The 16860-nt window shown below is 37.0% G+C and overlaps 1 protein-coding gene across 36 annotated transcripts in view; it reads left to right on the top strand.

Moving 5' to 3' along the window:
* MAGI1 (membrane associated guanylate kinase, WW and PDZ domain containing 1) overlaps window positions 1-16860 on the top strand; it is a 666590-nt gene that overhangs the window by 563703 nt on the left and 86027 nt on the right. For 17 of the 36 annotated variants that reach the window (XM_055383931.2, XM_063703895.1, XM_019023923.4 and 14 more), the window contains 3 exons: window positions 4420-4502; window positions 9676-9711; window positions 14892-14949. In XM_055383931.2, the coding sequence (XP_055239906.2) occupies window positions 4420-4502; window positions 9676-9711; window positions 14892-14949 (177 nt within the window). Of the gene's footprint in view, window positions 1-4419; window positions 4503-9672; window positions 9712-14891; window positions 14950-16860 lie in introns of all 36 variants that reach the window. The other 19 variants (XM_063703897.1, XM_063703894.1, XM_063703892.1 and 16 more) reach the window with 2 other exon arrangements.

Raw genomic sequence — 16860 nt, 5'->3', positions numbered from 1 at the left:
TTGAATTGTTTGTAACATAGAATAAATGCTTGAGGGAGATGGTCAGTTCATTTACCCTGATGTGATCATTACACATTGTATGTCTGTATCGAAGTATCTTCTACACCTCATAAATATGTGCACCTACCATGTACCCACAAAAATTTAAAATTTAGTAAATAGCAAGTGTATATCTATATACTAGAATACTTGGTTACCAAAATCAAAAATAAAATATAATTTAAAGTTGCTCAAAAAAATAATACAGGTGTCAATCTAACAAACCATATATTGGATCTTATATGCTGTAAACTATAAAATGCTAATGAAAGAGGTCAAAGAAGTTCCTTATAAATGGAGAGATATACTTAAACATGTACATGAATTTTTATAGTAAATTTGTCCAGATAGCCAAAAACTAGAAATGATCCAGATGTCTTTGAGTGGTTAGACAGGCTGTGTGATACATTAATTTCATGGAATACTACTCAGCAATAGAAAAAATTGATTACTGATATATACAGCAATCTTGATGAGAATTATGCTGAGGGGAAAAGCCAATCATAAAGTATTACATACAATGATTCCATTTATATAACATTCTTTTTGAAATTATTTTTATTTTTATTTTATTTTGAGACAATGTCTCGTGGACATACAGGAAGACTCAGAGTTGATAGAGATGTCAGTGCTCCCCAAATGGATATACAGGTTTAATGTAATTTCTGTCAAAATCTCAGTCTTTTTGTAGATACAGACAAGTTTATTCTAAAATATAAATGGAAAGGCAAAGGAAAGAGAATAGCTAAAACAATTACAAAAAGGAAGAATGAAGTCATAGTAATTAGTCTGCTTGATATCAAATGTACTAATTTACATATTGTGACTTTATTATATAGTCACAATAATAAAGACTGTGTGGTGTTGGTGAAGGAGTAGACTCATAACCTAATGGGACAGAAGGCAGAACCCAGAGATAGATCCATAAGTGTCCCCAACTGATTTTTTACAAAAGCAATTCAATTTGAAAGCAATCCAATGGAGGGCAGATAACCTTTTCAGTAAATGGTCCAAGAGCAAGTGGACGACCAGAGGCATGTAAGCTAACCTCCACCTAAACCCCACACTTCATACCAAAAAATTAACCCCGAATAATTCAGACTCTGAAATGTAAAACATAAAACAATAAAACTTTTAGGGAACCAAAAAACCAGAAAATTTTTGAAATACAGGGCTAGGCAAAGAGACATCAAAAGCAAGATCCCTGAGAAAGAAAAAATGATAAATTTGACATCATTAAAATGAAAATTTTTTGATTTGTGGTAGAGTCTGATAGAGGATGAAAGGACAAACTACAGAGAAAATGTTTACAGACTCCACACCTAAAAAAGGACTGGTATGTAGAATATACAAAGGACTCTCAAAACTCCAGAGTGAAAAAAAAATATATCAAACCATTCATTTAGAATGTGAACTAAAGAGAGGGACAGAGGGACAGACATTTCACTGAAAAGGGTATATAGATGGAAGATATGCACATGAAAAAATTAGTTCAGCCCTAGGGAAAAAATTAGTTAGCTCTAGGGAAATGGAAATGAAAACCACTATGAGATGTCATTTGCTTATTAAGATGGCTAAAGTAAAAAATAGTGACAACACTAAGTGATGGTAAAAATTCAGTGAAACTGGATCTCTCATCCATTGCTGGTGGGATTGTCTGGCATTCTAGAAAACAGTTCCTAAGAAACTAAGCATGCAGCTCATACCATTTGGCAATGACACACGTGATCATTTATCCCAGAGAAGTGAACACTTAAATTCACACAAAAACATGTACATGAATGTTTATAATAAATTTGTCCAAATAGCCAAAAACTAGAAATGATCCAGATGTCTTTGAGTGGTTAGACAGGCTGTGATAAATTCATTCCATGGAATACTACTCAGCAATGAAAAGAATTGATTATTGATATATACAACAATCTTGATGAGAATTATGCTGAGGGGAAAAGCCAGTCATAAAGTAAGACACACAATGATTCCATTTACATAACATTCTTTTTAAAATTATTTTTATTTTTATTTTATTTTGAGACAGCATCTCACTCTGTCGCCCAGGCTAGAGTGCAGTGGCACAGTCTCTGCTCACTGCAACCTCTGCCTCCTGGGCTCAGGTGATCCTGCTACCTCAGCCTCTCCAGTAGCTAGGACCACAGGTGTGCACCACCTGGCTAATTTTTTTGTATTTTTTTGTAGAGATGGCATTTCACCACATTGTCCAGGCTGGTTTTGAACTCCTGAGCTCAAGCAATCCACCTGGCTTGACATTCCAAAGTGCTGGAGTTACAGGCATGTACCACCACGCCCAGCGCTATATAACCTTCTTGAAATGACAAAATTATAGAAATAGAGGACAGATTCGTAGTTACCACGGATTAAGAAGAGGGTTGGGGGGAATGGTTGGAAGGTAACCAGGTGTGACTATAAAAGAGCAACGTGAGGGACCCCTGTGATGATGAAAATGTTTTTTATCTTGACTGTGTCAGTATCAGTATCCTAGTTGTCACGGTATACTATAGTTTTGCAGGATGTTATTATTGATGGGTTCTAGGTAAAGGGTGTGTGGGATCTCTCTTCTTTCTTTTAACTGAATGTGAATCTACAGTTATTTTTGTTTTCAACACAGTTTTTTTCTTAATCCTGCATAATCTCCTCTCCTAACAATGATCCTTGTTACTATCTTACTGTGTAGGAGTAGTGCAGACTGTGGATTCTAGTGCAAAACTCTCTGGGTTTAATTCCCATTTCTGTGATGTCTCAGCAGGGTGTCCTTAGACAAATTGCTTTACCTTTCTATTATCAGTTTTCTCATTTGTAATATGGGGAGCAATAATTTTAATGCTAATAATACTTCTCTCATAGGGTTATTGTAAGAACAGATTCTGGCAGTCATACGTGGTGGTGATGGTGGTGGTTGCTATATTACCTTTTGTTATTTTTATTTTAACACAGTTGATATGACGTGTATACATTAGCAGATTCTGTTTTTCTCTTAAGCCATATGGTTTTTTTTTGACAATAAGATTTGAATCAAAAATAAAGAACTTTGGCAACCCCTCTTCCCTGCCAACTCCCAAATTTACAACCGAAATGTCACAGTTAAAAAAAAAGTTTTAAATTACTGCCTGAACTTAATTTTTAAAAAACTTCTTTTTTTTTAAAGAAGTGTTTTATTATTATTATTATTATTATTATACTTTAAGTTTTAGGGTACACGTGCACAATGTGCAGGTTAGTTACATATGTATACATGTGCCATGCTGGTGCACTGCACCCACTAACTTGTCATCTAGCATTAGGAATATCTCCCAATGCTATCCCTCCCCCCTCCCGCCACCCCACAACAGTCCCCAGAGTGTGATGTTCCCCTCCCTGTGTCCATGTGTTCTCCTTGTTCAGTTCCCACCTATGAGTGAGAATATGCGGTGTTTGGTTTTTTGTTCTTGCAATAGTTTACTGAGAATGATGATTTCCAATTTGTTTTCATGTCTAGTTTGTAGCCAGAACTACTGGACTGGAGTTGTTTGCCCCACCCACTTAGCTGCATGGTGCCCTGGGGGCTCAAGCAGAACTTTGTCCCAGCCACTGCTTTGGGAAGCACAAAAGCTGAATGCTTCCAGCCATTCTGGTGACATTTCTAATATGATTGAATGGCGATATCTTTGGGAATGTGTCTCTACACTTTCAAATCTGCAGGGTCCCAGTCACCATCTGTTGAAATACTTCATCTAGAATTGAACTTTATCCCTTAAAAGGCAGTTGAGTGACATGTTTAGCCTCTCCAAGCTTATCCTTGGTCCAGATTCTATTTATGACGAGTAATTTGGGGCTGCCTTCATTATGTCCAAAGCATAATTTAGGACATTGTGATTTAATGATGTGTATTGGTAGTTTTGAGTCATTTATGTGAATTAAGGTAGTTTCATGCTGTCATGAGAATTCTTATGTAATATAATGAATGAAATAGCAGCCCTCTTTGTGAGTTTCAGCATCCAAGACTCAAGTCATAGATAAACTTTAAATTGAAGTTTTCTCTGTGACAAATGTAAAGCCTAAAATAATCTAGACAAGGGTAGATGGTATACGCAAGGGGTATCATTTGTAACTTATTTTTCAAAAATAAAACTGGTATTATTTTTTAAGCTTTCAGTAATTGAATAATCGTATGTTAGGTAAGTAAAAAGCCTACCTAAGACCCTCCCCAAGCCATTTTATAATTCTAAACTCAGGCTCTCTTCTGGTTTGGGTTTACTGTTGGAAAGCATCTTTGTTGTAGTTAAGGAAGAAATATTCAAGAGTGTGTAATTCCGTCATTGGGCTTCTTGCTTTTTTTTTTTTTTTTTTCCAAACAAATTTCTTATTTTTGTTTCTGGATTGCAGCCATAACACGAAAACAACATCTTGGTTAGACCCTCGGTGCCTAAACAAGCAGCAGAAGCCTCTGGAAGAGTGTGAAGATGATGGTAAGGGGCCAGGCAGGTCTTGGGTTAAGTGAATTGGGGGCACTGTTCACATGTGCAAATTTTAAAGAGTCATAGGCAGGTCAGTCGGGTCTTATGTTGAGTTTTTAAAAGGTAATGCAATTTCTGCTAAATGGACTGTGGTTTACAAAAGCAGGAAGAAAGTCAGAGTTGTTTCAAGAGAAGAATTTGTTTACACATAAAGACAGATGCTTACTAATATCTCCATTAGAAGCAGAACAGTCAGAAACTGTTCAAATGAAGATACGTCCTCTGTCTTCAGGAACTTAGAGTAAATTCTAGAAAGTCTCTAGGAATAAAGAAACCAAAGATGGTCTGGTCACTCACACATTCTCAGGTTTAACCCTATCTTATAAAAGTCTTAGGGAGAAAAGTTGGGAGTTTTTCTTGAACTGTACATATTTCACATACTTCCCTAGTCTTGGAGGTAGGGGAAACAGATCTAGACATGTTTGAGAATCTCTGTGTAACTTAGAGTATACCCACAATATGTAGTAAGTGTATTCTTTTGAGACAGAGGTTGAGGTGTTACCTAGAGCACCACTCTCCCTGTTAATCTTGGAAATGAACTAACTGGCTGTAAGAGCTTTTGTTGAAAAAGTTCATTTCAAGGCTTTGGGTTTTTTAATTACTTCTCCAAAATGAAAAAAAAAAAATTGAAACAGAGCTAGTGTGTCCCTTTTCAGTACACCAACGTCTATCCCAAGTTCTACCAAAATTATTTTTTAATGTGGAAGAATGAAAAGGGAAATGGTTTGCTTTGCTCTGCTTCGCTACTCATTATTCAATTCTGGCATGTGAATTAGTAGTATAATTATTAAATATGTATTTTACTGTAAGATAACAGAACTTTATTATTTGTCCTATAGTGCAGAATGGTTGTATATATAAACTTGAAGATTTTTTGAAAATGCAAGGCAGTATTTTATAGTATAATACTGTCAAAACCTTGCACTCCCTGATCCTTCTATTATACATGGTTTGCAGATTATGTTAAATGACATAGACTATTGTGTCGGTATTTATCTGAGTTACTTCAAATGGAAACAAAAGTCCTTCTAACTTAGGAGGCATGACCAAGATGCTTGTTTTATCTTGGTTGCTTTGTTTCATTCCTGAAGAAGGAATAGAACAGGTTCATTCAGCTCTGATATTTTGCATGCTTGGGAGATAATAGACTGTACTGATTATTTCAGTATTCTGTTTAACATGTAATACTGGTTAAGTATCCCTGATCCCAAAATTTGAAGTCCAAAATGCTCCAAAACTGGCCAGGCATGGTATGGCTCATACCTGTAATCTCAGCACTTTGGGAGGCTGAGGCAGGAGGATCACTTGAGCCAAGGAGTTCAAGACCAGCCTGGGCAATGTAGTGAGACCTTGACTCTACAAATAATAAAACAAAAATTAGCTAGGCGTGTTGGCATGTGCCTGTGGTCCCAGCTACTTGGGAGGCTGAGGCAGAAGGATCACCTGAGCCCAAGAGTAGGAGGCTGCAGAGAGCTGTGATTGTGCCACTACACTCCAGCCTGGGTGACAGAGAGAGACCCTGTCTTAAAAGAAACAAACAAAGCAACAATAGGCTCCAAAATCCAAAACTTTCTGAGTGTCACCATGATGCTCAAAGGAAATGTTCACTGGAGCATTTTGGATCTTGGATTTTCGGATTAGGAATGCTGAGCCAGTAAGTATATTACACAAGTATCTCCAATCTGAAAATATGCAAAATCTGAAACCCTTTTGATTCTAACCATTTTGGATAATGACTACTCAACCTGAACATAAATAACCAGTTTTCCAAGATCATAGCATAAAACACATTCAACCCTAAAATTTCATGGAACGATAATCATTATTTGATGTCTTATGATTTTGAAAGCAATTTAGGCACTTATTACCGTAGGGTCTTCAATGTCAATATCCCTTTTGTAATTATTCTGGGAATGTATGAAAATGCTTGTTAATACAATATTATAAGTGATCGAATACTGCAATAGCTTTTACTGAGAAAAACTGTACATAGAGTAAAATTATTGAATGGAATTGACATTTTTGTTACCAAATCTAGTAATTTTTAATTCTTAAAATTCTTATCTTTTTGTGTTAATGTTGTTTCCTTTGGAACAAGAATGTATTCATACCAAATGCAGTTAGTTTATAATTATCTCTTTAATATTAGAATTCATATATTCTGTTTCTAGTAGAAATTCTATGTATATCTGTGTGCCTGTACACACAAACAGTATAAATATATAATCAGATTATGGTAAGTATCAGTTTGCATTTTCTGTTGCCAGTTAACGCAAAGCTGCCTTGTTATTATTTATAACACAAAGCGGAAAAACATATTGGTTGCAAATATTGTCCCTGTATTTCTTTCTGTTCTCTGTAGGTCATACATATGAGGTGTAACAGTATAGCATCATACTTAATTATTATAAAGATTTAATATGTTCTATTTCCTACCTCAGAAAATCGAGAAACTGGTTTGAGATTTTGATGTTAGTGAATGACTCATTCTGTCACTGCTGTGTCCAGTTCAGTTAGAAGCCCTCAATGTTGCCTTTGAACTCCAGACCAATATTGTAATCCATGTGATTGATAATGTCAACGATTGTCTCAAAGATACTTCGACTTAGTCATATTAAAACCATTAAAACTGATGATCTTTCCCCCCCAAATTACATAATATACAAAGTGTTCCCTGTCTCCATTCATGGTAAATTTATGCATACTCAAAATTCCCCCTTGATATGTCACTTTTCTTCACACCTATTTCTAACCCGTGAACCAGCTGAATTCATTTGGCATCCTAAATATCTCTTGGATCCATTCACTATTTTTTTCACCGCATCTACCATTCTCATCTGGGATCATGCTCATCTCCCATACAGACTCTTTTCACTCTCCTTTTTATGTTGCACTCGGAGAAATCTTTTAAAATGTAAATGTGATGATGTTATCGCTGACAACCTCCACAGGGTCTGCTTAGGAAATGCCAGGTCCATAGCTTGCTTCTCTGAGCCCTGTGTGGTCAGCCTCTCTAGGTTTTCTCACACTATTTCTCTGCTCTCTGCTCTTCATCCCCACTAGTCCTCATTGAGTTCCTGCCTCATGTCAGTTAAATGTGCATTTCTCTCTTAGAATATGCTTACATTTCACTATACTCTTACATGTCACAATAGTTATTGAATAATTTCTGTATGTCACGTTCATCCTAGGTATTCGAATGTGTCAATGAATACAACAGACATTAAACTTTGCATATCCTTCAGGTTATACTTCAGGGAATTTTTCCATGACTTTGCCACCAAAAATATGATTAGGTCACTCATGTATCTTACTCTGTTGAGAACTTATCATGGTTTTAGTTTTATTTGTGTGAGCTTTGGATTTGTCTCCTGTTCTGGAAAAGTAGAGATGTCTGATTGTGTTTTTTGAGATGGAGTCTCGCCCTGTTACCCAGGCTGGAGTGTGGTGGCATGATCTCTGCTCACTGCAACCTTTGCCTCCCTGTTCAAGCGATTCTCCTGCCTCAGCCTCCCGAGTAGCTGGGATTACAGGTGAGCACCACCTGCCTGACTAATTTTTTTGTATTTTTAATAGAGTCGGGGTTTCACCATGTTGGCCAGGCTGGTCTTGAACTCCTGACCTCAGGTGATCCACCCACTTTGGCCTCCCAAAGTGCTAGGATTACAGGCATGAGACACCACGCCTGGCCCCTGATTGTGTTCATTTTGATATGTCACCTAGCACAGTGACTGGCACATCATAGGTCTTGATAAATAACTACTGAAGAAGTGAACAAATGCTCCCAAAGACATTAGATAATATCCAAATGGGCATTTTCACAGATGACTTTGTGTAAATTAGATTCTCCTTTTAAGAAACGGTGCCAATCAAAACTTACCGCTGGCAGTGGGATCATTTTTTTTTTATTATTATACTTTAAGTTCTAGGGTACATATGCACAACATGCAGGTTTGTTACAATATGTATACATGTGCCATGTTGGTGTGCTGCACCCATTAACTCGTCATTTACATTAGGTATATCTCCTAATGCTATCCCTCCCCCCTGCCTCCACCCCACAACAAATCAAGAGTTTACAAGGTGTCTAGGCCCATGTTGGTTATTTAAGTCAATCATTGATTGATTGGTTCATTCATTCATTCATCAAGAAATATTTAGTACCTAACGTGTGCAGAAGGCTACACTGGGCACTGAGCGTACTGTGGTACTGAAAACAGGCTCAATCCCTGTGTTTGTGAAGCTTATAGGAGACACTTGCCCTGACCCTGGGGAAACATTATGTATGAAATGATTTTTGTGTGTTCTCCCATGTTTTCTTCTCAATAATAAGAAAATGTTTTACTGACAGCAAGAGGACGAGGTCAAGAACAGAAAGGATTTGGACTTGTTTTGCTCACTGAAATTTTTGAGGACATTTTAATTCTAATATTTCTGAGCTGCTTGACTTAGAAAGTGTGTGTGTGTGTGTGTGTGTGTGTGTGTATGTGTTTTCTCACAAAACCAGTTAAATGCCTCCCAACACTCCTTCAGGGCAGTTTTCAAGGCTTTCTTCTTTGATATATTTTATCTTGACGTAATTCATCTTTCCAGCTCCTTTTTGAAAGACATCAAAGTTAGCTCATTATACAGTCTGCACTTTCAATTTGACCTCACCTTCCGTTTTTCAAGCAGCACTGTTACTTGTAAGTTAAATAATGCTTTAATTGTGAGTATAATTGCCTCACTGATTAGAGGATTATTGAAGGATTAAAAGGACTGATAATGAAAGGTCTAACAGCTTTGTTTACTCCCAATAAGGTCTGTAATAAGTGACTTCCCACTTAAGAACATTGAAACCGCAAAGGTATTTGTCATCTTTTACAACCAATCAAATCCTATTTTGACATGCAAGGAAATGAGCCATGTAATTATTTTGCCAATATCAGCTCTTCCCGTTTTGTGATTTACACTGAGGTCGCAAGTTTACTATCCAAGCCAATGAAATAAGCCACAATGCAGGTAAGGATGAACTAGAGTGATGTGTTTGCTGCTGTTTTCCTGAGGAGATTTCCTTTCTTGGTTCTGGTGTCTGAATTTTGCTTTCTCTCTTTTCTGTCTCATTCCTGCTATTCCTTTGGAGAAGAAGGGGTACACACCGAGGAGCTGGACAGTGAACTAGGTAAACCCTCCCTGCCTGCTGCTGCTGCATGACACGTGCATGACATGGCCTGCATGGTTTTCTTCCCCAGTGAATTGCTTAATCCCTCTGTTTCTTTAGTTTGCACTCCTCCAATTATGATTTTCATTCTAGCTTATCCAGGAAAGGTCAGTCTTACAACCTGCGTGTCTGACTGCAGGCATCACGCGGAGTTGTAATACATTATGTTTACAAAGAAAATGTCTGACTGAACAGAGACTAGAACGAGAGTTAGCAAATTGGTAATGGGTAGTCTTGTAAAGCGAGGATTGGGAAAGAACCGAAGAGATGCTCGCTGTGTCCCTTGAACTTTGGCGTATCCTGTCTCAGTCTTATTTCTTTATTTGTTTAGTACGGATGGTTATTTGAGTAATACAAAAAAGCCAAGCAGAACAAACAAAAATCAATTAAGACTAGTTTAAGGAGCATTATAGGAGCACTTGCAATAAAAGAAGGTCACTGAGGAATCGAATAGTTAAGTCTTAGGATTGTGTTGTTATTACGTCACAGACCACGTGTTGTTGACCTTGCCATTATAGTGAGTGGTTGTTTATATAGTGATGCAGCACCTATATGTACTGTTTGCCTTAGAGTTGTGTCAATGCAAATCAAGTCTTGACTACTCTAGTTATTGTTGTTTAGGAATAATTTATACTAGCAGATGATGCTAAATTCTTGTTTCTTTGCTATTGGAATATATTGAATTATGTTTGCTGTTACGTTCAGTCCTTTACGTTCAACCTTGAACAACATTAAAATTAGTTTGCATTCCATCTGATACATTTGCTGATGGATTCATAGGAAAGCATAAGTTTCAGCTAAATTGCTGATGAAAGCCTCGGCTGATGGAAGATTCTTTAGCAATTGAAGATTGTTTAAGTAGAAGATTGTTTAACATCAGTATGAGTGGAACTGTACTAAGATTATTGAATCTGCCTGGCATTTTTGAGATTGCCTAAAGACCTGAAAATATAAGTCTATTTAGTACAGATTATTGCATTCATTTTGTTTTCTTTATTTTTGTTACCTGAGATCAAGATAATCAGTCATGGTTGGCTAGAATTATGATAGAATAGAACCAAGCTCTGTTTTTCTTAACATTTGGAACCTGTCTGTTGTAATTGATGCACATGCCAACAATGGTCAATAACTATTGATGGATCTATTTTTAAAGATGTTTAATATTAGTTGTCTTTGTGGGCATTGTGAGAGGGATGACTTAAGGTTCACCCTGAATGATAGAACAATTTGAAACTAATTTGATCGAAAAAAGAATTTGCCAATCCAGTGATATTAGATAAAGTAATTGAAAGAGACAGAAATAGGTTTTCCAGACACAAAATGAGTGTCTTCATCATTTGTTCAGCCAATTTCAACCACTCTTGCTACCTGAGTAATAGGTGTGAGAGATCACTCTGCTGTCTGCTGGCAGCCAGTGGAGCTAGCACAGCTGTGTAGAGGAGCACAACCTTATTTGCTTCTCTGGAAATTTGAATTTGAAATTTTCAGGAAAGAAGTTTCTGCATTTTACCCACATGTAACTGTGATATCGTGGTGACTTGCTTATGCTGTTAAAGACTCTAAACGTGAGTTCTCTTGGCTTTCTCTGGGTTCAGATCAAACTGTGTGGCTCACCTGCGTACTGGCTGTGCAAACTTAGACAAGCTATTCACCTTCTTTTAGCTTCCCTTTCCTTATCCATAAAGAGGGGCCAAAAGAGTAGCTCCCATGGTGCTTATGAGGTGACTTAATGAAAGCGTGTTTTAATATTTGTCCCTGTGATCAGCACATTCTATTAGCTATTTGCAGTGTTGTTATTTATTACCTAATTCCCTCTTCTTGGATTTTTCAGTACTTTCTTACGGTACTTTTTTCCATTAACACAGCACAAGGGAGGAATGTGTTCTATATTATAGAAATGGCCCAAATGTGTTCTTGTAGGAAGGGTAGAGATAAAACCTTTGATTTTTGCCTGCACATGTCCGCTGTGTAAAGAGTAGCACACGTGTACACACACTGTTTTCTGTTGCATTCACTCCAGATTCTGTTGACAAGCTCACTGCTCATTTTCTTAATAAGAGGGTCCTAATTTCAAACAATAGCAACTGTCAGGTTTTCAGTGAACAATGTAATTCCAGATGTGACAAGGAAACCCTCTTTGTAATCGGCCTCTGAGAGGCGTGGGCAGTTGGCTTGGGTATTGGACACAGATCATTTGATTATAGAGTTGTCATTTCTGAACTCTGTTGTTTGAGCTGGGTCAGTTGCTCCATTATGTACTTTGGTTTGCAGAATTTATCACGTCCTCTGCAGACATCTCCCAGAATTAAAAAGCACCTGCAGAACCTTCTTTTGGAATTATAGGGTATTCATGTGGTGAAACCAACTAGGGGAGATAGAGCCAAGAAAGTAAGTTCTCCTCCCACCCAAAACTAAGTCACAGTTTTGAAATGTATCTCTGATTTTGAACATGATTTTCAATCTATATACAGAGAAATCTCTTTGAAAAGAACTTAGATCCTTTGACTGCTCAGTGTTTGCTCTTTGGAGACAAAATAGTGCAGCATGAGATTTTCAGAGGCAGGAGTAGCAAGTACACAGGCCACAGACATCTGTCTTATTCCTTTTGTGCTTTCCTGGAACAGCTGCCATTTGTTGGACACTTTCTATGTGCCAGGAACTGTGCTAAGTGTTCAGAAGTATCTTTGTTTAATCCACCATTGACTTTTGAGGTAAATCCAGGAGAAAGATGTGGTTCAGAGATGTTAAGTAAGTAGCCCAAGGCCACAGAGTAGTAGAGATAAATGAAAGAACTAAGGCTCAATCTTATATCTGGGCAATGCCAAAAGGATCTTAGCCACTTCAAATCTCTGTGATAGGTTGTACAGTCTAATCTGCTCCCTGACTGTGGTTAGTCATACGAGGATTCCTTTTTAAGAGTCTTTAGAGTGTTTGCTTAAAAAATTATCATGTCATTCTGGACTTAAATATTTTCTGCCTTTTTCAGTCTTTTAGAACCAAATGGCAAATTCTAGGACAAACATCTTCCTATTTAAAATCGATGACCCATTTCTATTTTAAGCATTAGGAGACTAATTTCTATGATTAAGTTAATGACCACATTGGAAGTGAGAAACTATCTTTCCAGTTTCTGGAGTTTGCTCATCTGTTCCAAAAGATGTGTTTAAACTGACAAATGTCCAGATATGCCAGTTGACTGGACCCATTTTTCAACTCTAGAATATTAAGTTGTTGACTAGGCACTAGAAAAGAAGTCACGGGTACCTTCTTTTCTAGTACCCTCCTTGGCCCTCCATCAAAGCACATACCACGTGGCTGAATTTTCTGCTTAGATGATGCACTTGAGTTTGTCTTTGTGTCCCTGGTGCCTAACACACCCTCGGGCAAAAAGTAGGCATTCAACAAATGTTTGTCAAATTAATAACTGAGTAACTTGAAAGCTTAGTATTTCCCCTGTTTTATCTAAAGATAATCAGGCCACATATCTCAGTTTGCAGATTTTGAAAAGAGGTGGCGTTTCTATGAAACTTAATGCGGTCTCCTCACATCCACCCACCCTTCTGCCCTATACAAATGTATGACTGTGCACCAATTTGCATTTTTTTAATCTTCGATTTCCCAACTCTTTGGTAATATTTTCCTGGTTCATTTTCATTTAAATGGTAATTTCCAGCTTTGTAAGGGGAAAGCATTTCCTAGGCATTCAATTTGCATCGGTCCGCAAGACTCAGTATATACAAATGCCAAGTTGTATCAACATCTGCAAATTGGACCTGTCTTGCATTTTAGTAGCTTATGTCTCCTACAAGTCAAAGACTTCTTTAGAACTTGCTAAATGTTTTTTCTTTTTAATTTAGAAGAAAAGGGGGGAAAAACCTGTCTCTTTGTTTGCAAACAAGTAACATGTGGAGCAAAAACCATGAAATTAATGTCTCTTGATGTGCAGCCAAATCTGAACAAAACATAAACTTTGAGTAATTAGCCTGTATGTGTTTGTGTGCATGTGCATGCCTCCACCTCAGTCTGGAACTGTTTGTGGTATATGTAAGCCTTCTGCCCTGATGACATCATTATTTAAATCAGTGACCACATGATTCCTTGAATTAAACAAAAATCTATTTCAAATATTTCAAGTTTGTAGTATTCTATCAAAGTTGGTCTTAATAGCTACTTCTAGGACTAATTATTCACTTTAGAGTGTGGTGTTACGTAAGTTTGCCTTGACTACGTGTATCAGGGAAGCTTTAAAATTAAGTTGAATAACTGTTGCTCTGCCTGAAAGGATTGTTTAATGACAAAAAAAAAAAAAACACAACCTAGTCCCTTCTTTCACCAAGTAAAATAATATGGTGCAGTGGGCCTTTCCACAACAGATTCTTGTTCAGACAGAACTATTACCTGTTTAATAAAGTTTTGGCCTTTGATATGAAACCTTAGGAAGTTCTGTAGAGCATGGCTGAGTTTTCAGAAAGGCACATACATCCCCCAGTGCCATTGTACCACCACATTTAAAGAAATAAAATCATCCGCCTTAGATAGTGAGCTCTTAGGGATCAGGAGCTGTGTTACTGCCTTCACAGGTTAAGTGCTGAGAAAGATGGGCCAGCCCAGAGGTAGCAATTGAGTGATAGTTGTGTGCAGTTCAAAAACCCAACTGCATTTTCATTAGGAACAAGGAGAAGATAACATGCAGATTTTATTTTATTTCAAGAAGAGCAAAGCAACACTATTGTACTGAAAATGAAACATTAATTTTCATCCATTTTTGCTTGTGTAATAAGATGGCCTAGGAACAAAATGAGAAAACCGTAAACATTTAAGATAGGAACTAGGCATTCAAGGCAAGTTTAACCTATAGTTTCACTAAAATCTAATTTAATAGTGATTTAGAATAAAGGCTGCATTTTATTAAGTTTTATTTTCTTGCATAAAATACCAGTAGATAAAGAAATGCTGTTCATGTAGAAAAATACACTGATAAAATAATAGATACTTTTTTTTTTTTGGTTAGGATTTACAGTTTTAATTGGATTTAAAGCATTTTTATGAGTCTTTCTCTTTTTGCCTAACTCAGTTGTTGAAAACACCCAGGCTCTTCAAGAATATGCTCTTCTTGCCCTAAATGTTCTTTTATTTTTCAGAACTGCCTGCTGGTTGGGAAAAGATTGAAGACCCTGTCTATGGTATCTACTATGTAGAGTAAGTGCCCATTCACAATCCACACATTAGTTTATACCTCTCTATAATTATGTACATTTGTGTTAAGTACAGCCTGACATCATTATAAGGCACAAACCAATTAACAATATTAATTTTATGATGAAAATATGTATGCATATTTTAATGAATGAGAAGATATTCAATAAATCTGAAAATAGCAAATCATATTATTAAATTCACATGGGCAGGATCCATGTCTTTTGTTCACCACTGCATCACAAAGGCCCAACATGGTCCTGGCATATGGCAGGTACTTAATGAGTATTAGTTGAATGAATGAATGAATGAATGAGAAAAGCCAGGATTCAGTAGACCAGATGAAGAGGGATTGTTTGTCTTTACAAGGAGTATCTGATTTGTCCACTTTTTGCTCTACCCAGATCTGAACTCCTTAGCAATTACTTCTTTATTCATTCATACATTTCAAAAGGTTCAGCCACGGTAATTTATGAAATGTTGCCAGGATTGAGGAGAAAATGGAGAACTAGCCTAGGATGCAGACTTTGTGTGTTTCTTTGTTTCTCTCTTGCCTGAGGTTCTGGTTTCCCATTTTTAAAAGTCTAAAACCCTTGTGACTTTACTGTGTGCCTTATTCTAGCATTGGGCACCCACTTTTTCCTTTCATCAAAACTGTTGATTGATAGGATGATACTAAAAGAAACCCAAAGGTTAAGACATTGAAAAAAAAAAAGCTTTATATTATATAGTTTCCTCTGAGAAAAATGAGAGGTAACTAATAAAAGTCCCTTCAAACGAAGCAAATGCCATATAAATATTGTAGAAACATAATCGTACCTGCCACACTGAAGATGTAACTGTCATATTTTCTCTCCTTTATGCTGCTGGTGATGAAAAGTCATTTGTATAATACCCTGGTGATATGAACACAAGACGAAAAAAGTGCCAGGCCATAAAATAGATGCCCAGCATCTTACTGTAGAAATTATGAGTTCAATATAGCAAGTGTCCTTGGCCAGTACTAACTTTTACCTCCACTTTGCCTAACAAGAGGGATTGGTAATATGGGGCATCAGAGAGGCAAACTTGGCTGTCCCTCTGAGCCTCAGAAAATAAATTTCTTTTGTGTGCCCCAAAGATCATGTTTCTCACAGATGTACTGTGGGGTTTTTGCTATTTGAAGCTCATTTTGAATTGTCCCTCAACTAGTTTATGCATTAAGAGAGAGCAGGAACAGATGACAAAAGCTTTTATGGGTGAAGACACTAGTTTGAGGGGCAAGTTATTATCTTACCACACAGTTCTCCGTCTGTCTTTTCAGATTCATGTGCCTGTTAATGGTAGACCATTTCTTAGAATGAAATTGCTACAAGAATTAGGAAATAAACATGTAGGCCTTTAATAGAAATTAAGAGCAATCAGTCTATCCTTTCTATTGATAAGCCTGCTTAAAAAAATAAAGCCTAGCTTTTTAAAAAACTTTAGAGTTCTAAATAATCACAATAGTATGCTCCTAAATTTCTAATAAACTGTTATTTTGAATTAAGAAAAATAAGTTCAGGCATGGTGGCTCATGCCTGTAATCACAGCATTTGGGGAGGCCAAAGCAGGTGGATCACTTGAGGTCAGGAGTTCGAGACCAGCCTGGCCTACATGGTGAAATGCCATTTCTACTAAAAATACAAAAGTTAGCTGGGTATGGTGATGCACGCTTGTAATCCCAGCTACTCGGGAGGCTGAGGCAGGAAAATTGCTTGAACCCAGGAGGCAGAAGTTGCAGTGAGCCAAGATCGCACCACTGCACTCCAGCCTGGGTGACAGAGAGAGACTGTCTCAAAAAAAAAAAAAAAAAAAAAAATATATATATATATATATATATTTATACGTATATGCTTGTGTGTGTGTATATGTGTGTGTGTATATATATACACA

Source organism: Gorilla gorilla, chromosome 2 (genome assembly GCF_029281585.2).
Source record: "Gorilla gorilla gorilla isolate KB3781 chromosome 2, NHGRI_mGorGor1-v2.1_pri, whole genome shotgun sequence".
Classification (NCBI taxonomy): Eukaryota; Metazoa; Chordata; class Mammalia; order Primates; family Hominidae; genus Gorilla; species Gorilla gorilla.
Note: the sequence above shows the minus strand (reverse complement) of the source record. Positions and strands in the feature narration are given on the sequence as shown.